Raw genomic sequence first — 11,943 nt, 5'->3', positions numbered from 1 at the left:
TTTACTATTTGGAGCTTTACAGAAAAAGTCTGCCAGCCTCTGTACCACACCAAAGTATCCCAATCTGAGACAAATATATATGTGTATTACACCATCGGGTGTGTGTGTGTTCAGTCGTGTCTGACTCTTTGAGGCTCCACAGACAGTAGCCCGACAGACTCCTCTTGTCCATGGAATTTTCCAGGGAAGAGTTCTGGAGCGGGTTGCCATTTCCTCCTCCAGGGGATCTTTCCGACCCAGGGATCAAATTCATTATCTCTTGCATCTCCTGCACTGGCAGGTGATATAATCACCCACACTGGATTATTCTCAGGAAAATCATCCAAAAAATACACTATGGGAAGCTTCCCCTTTGTCATCCCTTTTAAAACATCTTACATCCCCAGTACCACACTCAAGCCACACTGAGTATAAAGGGTTACAAATATTCAGATTTTATTATAAATAAAATACTGTTCTTTTTAACATAAAAAAAATGCCAAGTGTTGCATTTTTTTTTTACCACCCTGGAGAGCAAGACTGTAGAGATTAAGGCAAACAGCTCAAGTGAAGGCACATGGAAAAGGGCCACAGTTGGAATTGAAAGGGAAACTTCCAGGGAACAGCTATGTATGTTCCCTGCGACACCCCGCATTCTGCAGCAGCCACCCTGTCAGTTTCATTACATATAATACAGATAACTGGAACTATACAATACAATAATGGCTATATTGCAGGAGTGTAATGAAGGTATCCTCTTATAAAGAACTTTTATTTTAAAAATAAAATTCTGTTTAAAAATATACCACATAGATGGAAAAGGAGAAAAGAAACCACCGATCTCCCCAATTTCACTGTGGCCTAAGACTTACTGGAGTGAACCTGACCCACGGGCTCGGTGGGAGAACCACCTTCGCAGTCTATCTTCAGTCCTTTTCCTGCAACCTTGACCAAAACGTCTACTGGGATGTGACCACGTAACAAGAGGAACTAGCTAGGAAACACTGATGTGAACACTTGGCAAGAAAAGTCATGCCTCCTGTGATGGGAGAAGAGGCCTGAGAGGAGGGGTGGAGTGATGCCAGGTCAAGACACCGCTAAGTCAACTCTGGGATGCGAGGAGGAGACGGAAAGGAGAAGAACGAGGACAGACCACCTCTCCCACTCTACCTGTCCACAGTGCGACCCCTGACGCCTTACCAGTGCTCAGTAATCACGCACTTCCCGATCAAAATGATCCAGCCAGTCTAAACAACTGCCAGAAAGGATATTTCCAGCTCATCCCTGGCTAGGCTCACACTGATGGTGAAGATGTCCTTCAGCACGCTTTCCCAATTCCAGCATTCCCTGTCAACCTGGCGTTCCTGCTCTGGGGCAGGCGTTAAGAACACTGTGCTGTGGTTGAGGACCACCAGGACTGCAGTGGAAGAGGGCTCCAGGTACCTCTTTCTCATGGCTGTGTGTGGAGGAAAGCAGGTGGATGTGAATGTCAGAGAATAGACATGCTGCAAACACAAGGCGAAGAGCAGACCAACGGGGAGCAAATCCAATCCAAAGAACGGCAGATGAAAGAGAAGGAGGTATACAGACGCACTGTGCCAGTGAAGAGGAAAAATGGAGTGAAGAAGTGAGCAGACAGTGTCATTCCAGAAACAGGACAAGGGTATTTACATAAACTCCTTACTCTATAATCATGATAAACAACAACAAAAAAAACACATTCACACAAAAATATAAATTTGAAATAATTAATAGCACCAGTGTGTCAGATAATAGTTTCTTTCCCCCGCTACGCAAAGTACAAAGTTGCATAGTGTTAAAGGCTATATATGAATCTTGAAGGCAGGCTGGCAGGAGGAGGAAGGGGTTTGTGGCAGAGAATCATCACGCTGCGATCTTGGAAGAAAATCACAGAGCTGAGGACCAGAAGTTGAGAAGCCCACTAGGAAACTCCATGTAAGGGCCTTCCGTCTACACTTGGAGGGGAAGGTCTAGAGGTGTTTGGATCACAAAGTGCAGGAACTAGATGGTGTTGGCAGCTGCGTGAAATACTGAGTGCAAGTATTTGCCACCAGGATTTGGCAAACAATGTGTTTTGAGGGATTCTACGTGACGGGAACATCAGAAGAAAACGGAAACTAAAAAAAGGGTCTAATATTTCATCTCTCCCCAATGGAAGAAAAATGGATACGTGGGATCCTGACAATGCAAGTCACATCTAAGTTCTATCCCTTTGCTAGAAAAGATTAGGACAAGGAGGCTTTTGCTTTGTTTGTCAAGATCTTAAGGACCAACCACCCTTCTCTGCCAGGTAACAACACTAGTTCCAAGACTAATATACTAAAAAAAAAAAGCTCTAAGAATTAGTTTGATTTTGGGAAAAAAAAAAAAAAACTTTAGTGGTTATCATATCCCTATTTCTTCTGTATAAATTCCACTTATAGGAATAGAAGGCGTCTGTTGGTGAGTGCAAGCTGCCCGTTCAGATTTAAAGTATCAGCTGCCCAAAGATCTGAAGAAAGTTTATCTTCCTAGTCAATTATTAACATCTGAGAAAATGTTCGGCCTACTTCTGCAGTCTCATATTCTCCTGGAGACTGTCACAAATCATTGCATCCTTACCCGTGGATGGCTCAGTGTCCTAAACTCAAATAGCTAAACAACGGATGATGGCTCTCGACATTCTGAATGACCAATACCTTTGGCACAGGAGGTGTATCTCCTTTTTGCTTAAAAGGAGGAGGGGCAGGAGATGTAGATGCATTTTCTTTGCCTAAAGACTGGATATACTGGCCATCACAATGCTACTGTTAGTAGCCAAACTTTTCCTTCATAGAAACAAGAGTACTGAGACTGAGGAGGTTCTGTTGGCATCAGTGAGAAAGGGAGGGCTACTTGCTCAGCCCTGGCATACAATGGTTCCCACGAAGTGTTTGAGCCGCAGTACAGCAACGCAGGATGCCACGTCCTTATGCAACTCGGAAGGGACAGGTGGGTCTGAGGGAGCGCCGTTAAGTGGAAGAGAGACTTTATTAGATAGAACCCTTTGTTCCTGATTCACGATGTTTAATTTGCTTCTCTTTAAAACTGTGTGACTTTTCCTGGTTCAATAGGACAGTGGTGGAGAGCAGCAGAGAGTGGGGGGGGCAGGGGTCTGAAAAATGTAATCTTTGTGTGCAGGCACTCTGTGGCCTCACAGTGGCTCCCTAAGGAAGACGCTAGGGCTTCTCAATGGACGGGGTGTTGAAGCAGCCGGAGGGTAGGGTCTTCTTGATGTCTTCCAGGTTGCGAATGTCCTTCAGGATCTCCTCGATGTCTCGGTTATAGTCCATGATGGCAGCCTCCTGCTTCCTGGCTTCGTTCTCCAGGTTGGACACCTTCCTGTCTAGATCACTGACTTTCATTTCTTCTTTGGCTTTGTTCAGGGTGCCTTCAATCTCATTTAGCTTGTTCAGGTCCACTGTGTCCAGCTGCCCTACAGAGTCAGAAGAGGACAGACGTGTTCAGTACGAATTATGACATCACTCCACAAGTACCGCCCCCCGGCCCCCAAACCCACCAGCCTTTTCATAAAGGAAGACCAGCAGCTGCCATTACACAGAAGTGGCCTGAGAACTAGACGCCTAACTAATGAGAACACACAGCACAGAGAACTCTATCTGACGCACTGCGGTGACCTCCATGGGAAGGAAGTCCAGAGGGCTGCGGGTATGTGTATATGCATGGCTGGTTCATTTCGCTGAAGAGCAGACACTAATGCAACATTGCAAAACAACTGTACTCCGGTCAAAGTTAATTAAAAAAGGGAGGGGGCACGAACAATGCAAACCAAGCACAAACACTGACCTAACCCAGCAGGGATGGTCAGAACATATCATGAATATTGGGGCTGGATTTTTTCTTTTTTTCCCTCAGAATATGGTTTCTGCGAAATGTTTTCTGAATATATAGCTCCTATGTCCTAGCCCTTGTGCCTTACTTGTGGTTTGAAGGTAATCTAGTAACGTTTAATCCCGTTTTCTTTTTCATGTTTATATATGTAATCTTTTTGTCTTTTTAGTGCCCTTTAATAAACATAAAAATCTTTAAGCTAGAACCCTAAGCCCTCAGCTCTTCGATATCAGGGAGACTGGGTTGCTTTGGGGGAGTGTTACCCTGCTCCCAGAGTTAGACTCTATTATAGAAGCCCTCCTGTGGAGAATGGCCAGGGTTGAAAGGCTGAAATAATTTTAGCAAAGCTTTGCTTTAAAATTAGCATGAAAAAGAGTCCCTTTGAAAGCAACTATTTCTATATAAATGAAAACAGACAGCCAGCTGCGGTACTTGATGTATACTGTACTTGATTAAATTCTCACAAGACCATTTGACATCAATGATTCTCAGATGTTAAGTAATTTGCCCAAATTTGCACAGCTTACAGGCAACAAAGCAACGATTCCAACCCAAGTCTGACTAACTTTAAAAGCCAAACTTTTCTGCCACAAAAGCTACCTCTTCTAGCTTACTTTCATTTTAAAATCCATCTGCTGGCCCATAATTTATTATTCCTCAAAATTAAGACAGATAAAAATATCACATACACCCCACAAAACAAAACATTGACCAAAACCAAGCTTTAAAGACTAACACATTAAAACAGGATGCCTTGCTACACAGCTGTCCTAGTTAAGAGTATCGTGTGCGTGCTAGGTCACTTCGGTCGTGTCCGACTCTGCAACCCTGTGGACTGTGGCCTGCCAGGCTCCTCTGCCAAGCAAGAACACTGGAGTGGGTTGCCATGCCCTCCCCTCCAGAGGATCTTCCCAACTCAGGGATCGAACCTGGGTCTGCTACCTGGCAGGTGGATTCTTTACTACTAGTGCCACGTGGGAAGCTCACTGGTTAGAGAAATTACAGCTCTATAATGCAGACTGGTGACAAAGTACATCTATCCTATAAAGGGGCCTGCTCCCTATCAAACTGGATTAAAGGAAAATTTCAATATGCTTATATTTCCTTCAAAACAAAAGCCTTTTCTCTCATTTTGCATAAAAACCATCAGCTCATCAGACTATTCTTTAAAGTGCTCTTTCATTCTATCACTGAAATCCTTCACTTCAAACTCTCTGAAGACATTCTGCCAGCGGGACGAGCTAAGAATGATCATTGCTCAACCCTATTATAAATCTTGACCATAAAAGAGCCATGCTACCTGGCAGCAAACCTTTAAAATTTTATTAAGTCCTTGGATCATGGTCAGATTCCAATACTGAGGTCAGATTCCATGGAAGGACCTAGTAAGTACATGTTGAATTAATACAACTTAAAAGTCACAATTCAGTTTATACAATCTTTGCACTATAATATCTACTTTTGAGTCAACGATCTCAGATCCCAAGAACAGTACAAAGAATTCAAAGACTGCCTACAATGACTACAGTTACTTACCAAGCTGCTCCAGGAGGTCATTAATAAGGTTGAGAAGGTTGGTAACAGAGTTTTTGGCTTTTCTGGCATTGATCTCGGCTTCCTGAGCTGCCTGTGAAGCCTGTACACCAAAAAAGGATAAATAATAAATGATACATTTTCGTCTTCTTGAAATATCTTTCCCCAATGAGTCAACAAATCTAATTTTCAGATGGTTTCCCTTCTTTTTTTGGGTCATAGCTTCATGTTGAGGATGTTGCTATTTTTAATTTACATGACCGTCATAAAAAGGTAGTCGTATACCTATACTGTATCTGTATTTCAAAGATCAATGTTATTATTTCTTTTTCTCACTTTCTTACTCAAGAATACATGAAGGTGTATTCAAAATAAAACCCATCAAGCAGAAACAAGTTACTCAAAATTTTTTTTTGTGGTTCTTTGCTTCTCCTTTTTTAAAAATTTAACTAAATTTATTTATTTTTCAGCCACCCCATGTAGCATGTGGGACAGATCCCCAACCAGGGACTGAATCTGCAACCCTGCAGGGGAAGAGTGGAGTCTTGACCGCTGGACCACCCAGAAAGTCCCTGCAAGTTACTTTTTAAGGATGAATACAAAAACAATTAATACATTTTAGAACTAGAACATGTCCTCCAAGACTTGATTATTAGAAATAGCCTCTTCTCAGAAAATTTTCCTAATTATGTGATATTCTTTTAAAACTCCCTCTCCCCCTGTAATCACACACATACATACACACACAAACTGAGACAATACAATTTACATTTTAAAAAATCAACCAAAGGTAAATCTATTTGGGAAAATTCCATGAAACCTGAACAAATATGCTTCTGCATGAGTCACAGGAAATGGCAATGGAAGAGGAAGTGTCTAAGGATCAGAAAACAGATGCTCTCACAAATAAATCTGGTCGGGATATACACCAGGAGCTTTGAGCTTTCCAACACAGAACTGTTTTTCCTAGTTTTTTCTGGGTCAACAGAAATACAAAACTTTTGGATAGAGAAACAATGTGAAAATTTTAAAAAGAAAAGAAAGCAAGAGGAAAAAACCTTCAGAAATAAAGGATTAATCTCTGTTCAAATCGCAGCCACTGTGTCTTCCCGGGCAGTCTGCAAATATCCTAGCAGAGCTGCTGGCCCTCAGACTGCAAGTCACTGATGGCATTTACCCCGCTGTCTGCAGCCCCCTCTTCTAGGAACAACTGTGAGCTTTCACCCTTTTCCTTAAAAAAATAGGTTACAGACTCCAATAATACTGATGCAATTCTGGCCTTTCAGGCTATTTAACTATAAATGGGATAATACACATGAGGGTGCCCTGTGCTCCTTATAAATTATTTACCAAAAGGAATAAAAGATAGATCTTTTTTCTTCCCTTTGAATGGAATCCATACCCTCTTTGAGGGTATGAAGATATAGAGAATATATATCTTTTCCTTTCTTTGAACAGGCTCTAAATCTCATGATTCTATGACTGCATTAAAAAAAATAAAATCCAGAGACCCTCAGCACATATGAAAAACACACATTTTTACTATGTGGGAATTTTCACTTGAGACATACCTTGCTATAGAAAATTCAGATAATCCAAAACAAAAATCAAAAAATGCATAATAAAATAAGGTATTCGCAAAGGGATACTTCTGTTATCACTTCCCTAAGGACTTCATTAGATTAACAAGCTTAGTAATTCTTCTTTCTATCCCAAGGTGAAAATGATCTACCATGATCATTTATACAGTCACTCAGTTGTGTCTGACTCTTTGTGACTTCATGGATATAAAGTCCATGGACTTCTCCAGGCCAAAATACTGGAGTGGGTAGCCCTTCCCTTCTCCAGGGGATCTTCCCAACCCAGGGATTGAGCTCAGGTCTCCTGCATTGCGGGCAGATTCTTTACCAGCTGAGCCACCAGGGAAGCCCAAGAATACTGGAGTGGGTAGCCTATCCCTTCTCCAGCAGATCTTCCCAACCCAGGATTTGAACTGGGGTCTCTGCATTGCAGGTGGATTCTTCACCAGCTGAGCTATGAGGGAAGCCCACACAAAGGACTTCATGTCTTGTCATGACTGTGATTATAATCAGATTGAACCGGAAAGAAATTATTTACATTGTGACTCCACTAGTATTTTAAAAGCAAAATATTGCATAAAACAGAAAAATGGACCCCAGTCCTTCGGAGGACCACACATTCACAAGTTAATTTTGTTACAAACAGAGCTATGTATACACATCATCACAATAAGTGAAAAACTGAATTGGATATAAATTTGGTATGTTTTGTCATCTTCAAATCTGTCCTTTTACACAAGAAACTGGTCTTTGCTAAAGGCAAGTTGCTGGGAGACTAAGAGGAGGAAGGAAATTAACTTTTCATTGCATTCCTTTTTTTTCCCCTTTCTGACTATATCCCATTTATGAATTACTCATTCAAAAATATAAATACATACTTTCAAATGTCCTAAAGCCTCAAATGTGTAAAACAATGTTTTGCTTTTAATTGAGAGTAGCTTTGGAAAGGAACTCTTGTGCAACAGTCTGGCAGAAGATCCAAATTCTTTGTCTTCTATGTAAGTTACTAACCCAATTCTTGATCAGGAAACACAATTGAAAACAGAAGTCTATAGGAAAGAGACTCCTCAACAAGTCAGGAATCTTTCATCACTGAACACCCTTCACTTTCTACTCGTTAGCAAAAATGCCAAAATCACTCACCATCCCTGCCATCATCATATCCTGGTCAGCATCTTCTTGTTTTTTCTTCAGCTCTTTTTCTGCTTCCTGTAGTTGTTTCAACATATTATTCACCTCGTTATCCAGATCTGTAACTTCTGCAAAAGTCCTTTCAGCTTCTGCCTTGGTGCTGGTAGCGTTCTAGACACAAAATAAACAATTGCTGATGAAAAAATGTTTTCCTTTCTCTAAAGGATTCGGCCGCTCAAAACTAGGATACAGAAGCAACAGGGCAATCATTTGCCCTATAATTTGTACTGTAAGTTGAATTATGTTATCATTTATTTGGGCTACAAATAGCAGTAATGAAAAAAATAACATTACCACCTAACATAATAACATTTTACAGAGCACTGTTATTTGTATCCTCTTATTTAATCCAGTTAATAAAAATTCCTGTTCTATCGTTGCCATTTTTACTTGGGGTCACATCGCAGCAACATTTAACTGGTGTATACTTTCCACCGCATCACACTGATTAGACTCTTTCACATGGATAACTTTCTATTCAAAGCTAGTCTTATTCTAGTTGGCAGTTCATTATAATGTACAAAAAGTCCATAATCCTGAAATATGATATATCTGCTCTAAATAAACTAAAAAAATGCATGTGATTTTCAAACACATGTAAGTTTCAATCAGCTCCAATCTCTCCTTTAAATGAAACAGACTGATCTTTAAGTAGGAGAAAGCCAGCCAAAAGAAGTTATTCTTTAAGATGAGTAGAAAGAATCCTGGCACGGGCAGCTATAAAAATTCTAAAACGGTAGGGCTTAGATATGGAAATACGTTTGAAAGTGGGCGGGGCATGAAACTCTGTATAGACTTGACAGAAAAAAATAAACTATCCATGGCAGGGAACTGTGTTTATTTAGAAAGAGTTCTTTAGAAAAATCTTTAGAAAGAACTGATTTTTTTTGTGGGAGGGGACTCTATGGGTCCCTGAAGCCATCTCCCTCCTCACAACTCAGACGCTGCCACCAAGACATAGTAGAGATTTTAGAGTAAAGGACCCTTTCTTTCTTTCGTTGTATCACACAGCACGTGGGATCTAGTTTCCTGACCAGGGACTGAACCCGCACCCCCTGTATTGGAAGCATGGAGTCTTAACCACTGGACTGCCAAGACAGTCCCAAAGGACCCTTTCAGTAACTCTCCCCTCTTAATCAACATGGTTACCTGCTCTAATGCTTGGTTAAAAAGGAATGACAAAGATGGAGTAATATAACTTTAATGGAGTCAAGGAAAAAATGTGCAAGACCTCTCAGTGTGTGTGCGGGGCAGGGGTCTGGAAAGAACCTGGAAAACGACTAGAGAACAGAGAACATGTGAGCAGAGGCCTGGTTCCGGACAGGAGGGGCGCGCACACCTTCTGGACGGCGCTGGCAATCCTCTCCGCCTCGTGGGCCTTGTTCCTGGCCTCGGTGGCATCTGCAGCAGCATTGCCCAGCGCCTGCTGAGCTTCCCTGGTCTTTTCATTGGCTTCAATTATGGTCTGGTTGATGGCAGGGATTCTCCTTAGGGCCTCCTCTGCAGCCGTCTTGTTATCATTCACTCGCCTATCAAAATCTAAAACAGGTTCCAGGAATGCATTTGAACTAAACTCTCAACAAGCCAAAAGGGAAACTTTCAGGGAGCTGTCATGAGATTTTGTTTTATGAACAATGGAAGTCAGGGCAAAAGAATGAGAAACAACAGGGACTGAAATCTTAGGAGAACAAAGCTCACAGCCCGATGTGGAAGGTTCGTGAGAATGAACACCTGCTTCTGCAAGGCAAATTCTCACTTGAAACATTTATTTTCATGCAGAACCGAGGATGCTATCACCTCCACCTCAACCAATATTGAAAGATGTAGCTTGTTCTGTGTGTGCTACGTGTAAGGTACTGAGTTGAGAGCTTTATGAATTTTTGTAACTGCATCATTGGTATATGTCAGAAAATTGAGGATTAAAAAGGTAGATCATTTTTTCAAGGATTCACAGTAAGAGTAAGAGGTAGATCAGGGATTGTAACTCAAACCCACTGACACAGAGCCCATACATTCAACCATTATCCTGTAAAGCTTCTGTATTTACAGAACTTATATTTATCAGAGGCAAGTTCAAGGCTATACAGTGAATTGAGCGTAGTTCTTTTTTATCTTGGGTAAAGAAAGAAAACAAAGACTGAGATGCAACTGGCAAAGAAAATTAAAGATACTCTCAATTTACCAATACTAAACAGATAAATAGGCATATCTTGATTATAAGAAATATAGTTTTTTTTTTTTTGGTTTTCATACCATGGGTAAAATGACATGAACTCTGGGATTTTTCTTTGAAATATTTGACATAAAAAAGGTAGGGAAGGTGCTGAGGGATAAAGTAAGTGCAGTAAAAATCTTAATTGTTGAATCTGAATGACAGGTATACAGGATTTATTATACTATTATCGCTCATACTGTATGTGGTCAGAAAATCTCATAGTAAAAATCTTTAACAAAAGAAAGAAGAGCAGCCTCACAGAGGACATTTACCCTGCTGCCTCCCCGCTCATACCTTTCAGGTTGTTGAGAATGTCATTGGCTTCTTGTAAGGTGTTTCGTCCCTTTTCGGCAGCTTCTTCCGCAAGGGCCTTGGCAGCATCAGCTCGGGCAAGGAGCTGGTCAGCAGTCTGCAAACACATGGCAGATGAGAGGACAGAGCCTCCTAGGTAAAGCCTCCTCCCTCCTAGCAGACCGGGCGCCTCCAGGCCACCCCACTCTGAGCAGCCAGCATGCGACAGGCTAGGCCTGGGCAGCAGCAGAGAACCCTCCTCTGATTTCTTCTTTGTGGGTTTTGTTGCTTCTGCAATTTGTGGTGACGGCTCAGACACAGCTTACAGTCAGACAATTTCAATTTTTGCCTCACGAAATGAAGCAATCTGCAAAGCAAACCAACCTGCTGTTCAGTCTTTCCTTTCTCCAGAAGTTTCTTTACTTCAAATTCTTTGCCTCTCATGTCATCTCTGAGGTCCTCGTAATCTTTCAACTTCTGGTCAATCAGACGGTCCAGATCTTCAGCTTCCTTCTTGATTTTATTTGCCTCATTCTATGAAAAGCAAGCAAGATCACATATGTTAGAAAAAACAACCTAAACTGCCCAAAAGATAGCCTCGGTAACTCTGTAATACTTAGTAGATAGTTTTGAAAAGAATAGCACAGGGCAAGATTTTATGGACCTTTTTAAGAAAAAAAAAAAAAGAGGTATACCCTACCTATACACAGTAAAATGCACAGTACTTAGTTTAATGAGTTTTGACAAATATATTCACCTGTGTAACCAAACCCCAATCAAGATACACAGTATTTCCACCCAGGAAATGCCCTTGTATTTCTTTCCAGTCCATTTCCCCACCCACCTCTCCAACAATGTGGCTGTCACTGGTCTGTTTTTTAAATCATCATAGATTAGTTTCGCCTATTATCAAATTCCATATATAGGAAATCATAAGTATGTACAAACCTAGATAGCATATTAAAAAGCAGAGACTTTACTTTGCCAACAAAGGTCCATATAGTCAAAGCTATGGTTTCTTCAATAGTCATGTAGGGATGTGAAAATTGGGCCATAAAGGTGGCTGAGAGCCAAAAAATTGATGTTTTTGAACTGTGGTGTTGGAGAAGACTCTTGAGTCCCTTGGACTGCAAGGAGATCAAACCAGTTAATCCTAAAGAAAATCAATCCTGAATATTCATTGGAAGGGCTGATGATGAAGCTGAAGCTCCAATACTTTGGTCATCTGATGTGAAGAGCCGATTCATTAGAAAAGACCCTGAT

The 11,943-nt window shown here is 41.2% G+C and overlaps 1 protein-coding gene across 1 annotated transcript in view; it reads right to left on the bottom strand.

Annotated features, from left to right (window-relative positions):
- Positions 1 to 411: 411 nt before the first annotated feature.
- Positions 412 to 11,943, bottom strand: part of LAMC1 (laminin subunit gamma 1) — a 121,486-nt gene continuing 109,954 nt past the window's right edge. Inside the window, exons 23-28 of the mRNA XM_070768545.1 lie at positions 11,065 to 11,214; positions 10,684 to 10,798; positions 9,514 to 9,713; positions 8,127 to 8,285; positions 5,407 to 5,506; positions 412 to 3,454 (exon numbers count right to left, since the gene is read on the bottom strand). Coding sequence (XP_070624646.1) covers positions 3,198 to 3,454; positions 5,407 to 5,506; positions 8,127 to 8,285; positions 9,514 to 9,713; positions 10,684 to 10,798; positions 11,065 to 11,214 — 981 coding nt within the window. The 3' untranslated portion in view covers positions 412 to 3,197. The remainder of the gene's footprint in view (positions 3,455 to 5,406; positions 5,507 to 8,126; positions 8,286 to 9,513; positions 9,714 to 10,683; positions 10,799 to 11,064; positions 11,215 to 11,943) is intronic.

The sequence above is a fragment of the Bos indicus genome, chromosome 16 (assembly GCF_029378745.1).
Source record: "Bos indicus isolate NIAB-ARS_2022 breed Sahiwal x Tharparkar chromosome 16, NIAB-ARS_B.indTharparkar_mat_pri_1.0, whole genome shotgun sequence".
Taxonomy (NCBI): domain Eukaryota; kingdom Metazoa; phylum Chordata; class Mammalia; order Artiodactyla; family Bovidae; genus Bos; species Bos indicus.
The sequence above is the reverse complement of the archived record's forward strand: the minus strand, read 5'-3'. Positions and strand labels throughout refer to the sequence as shown.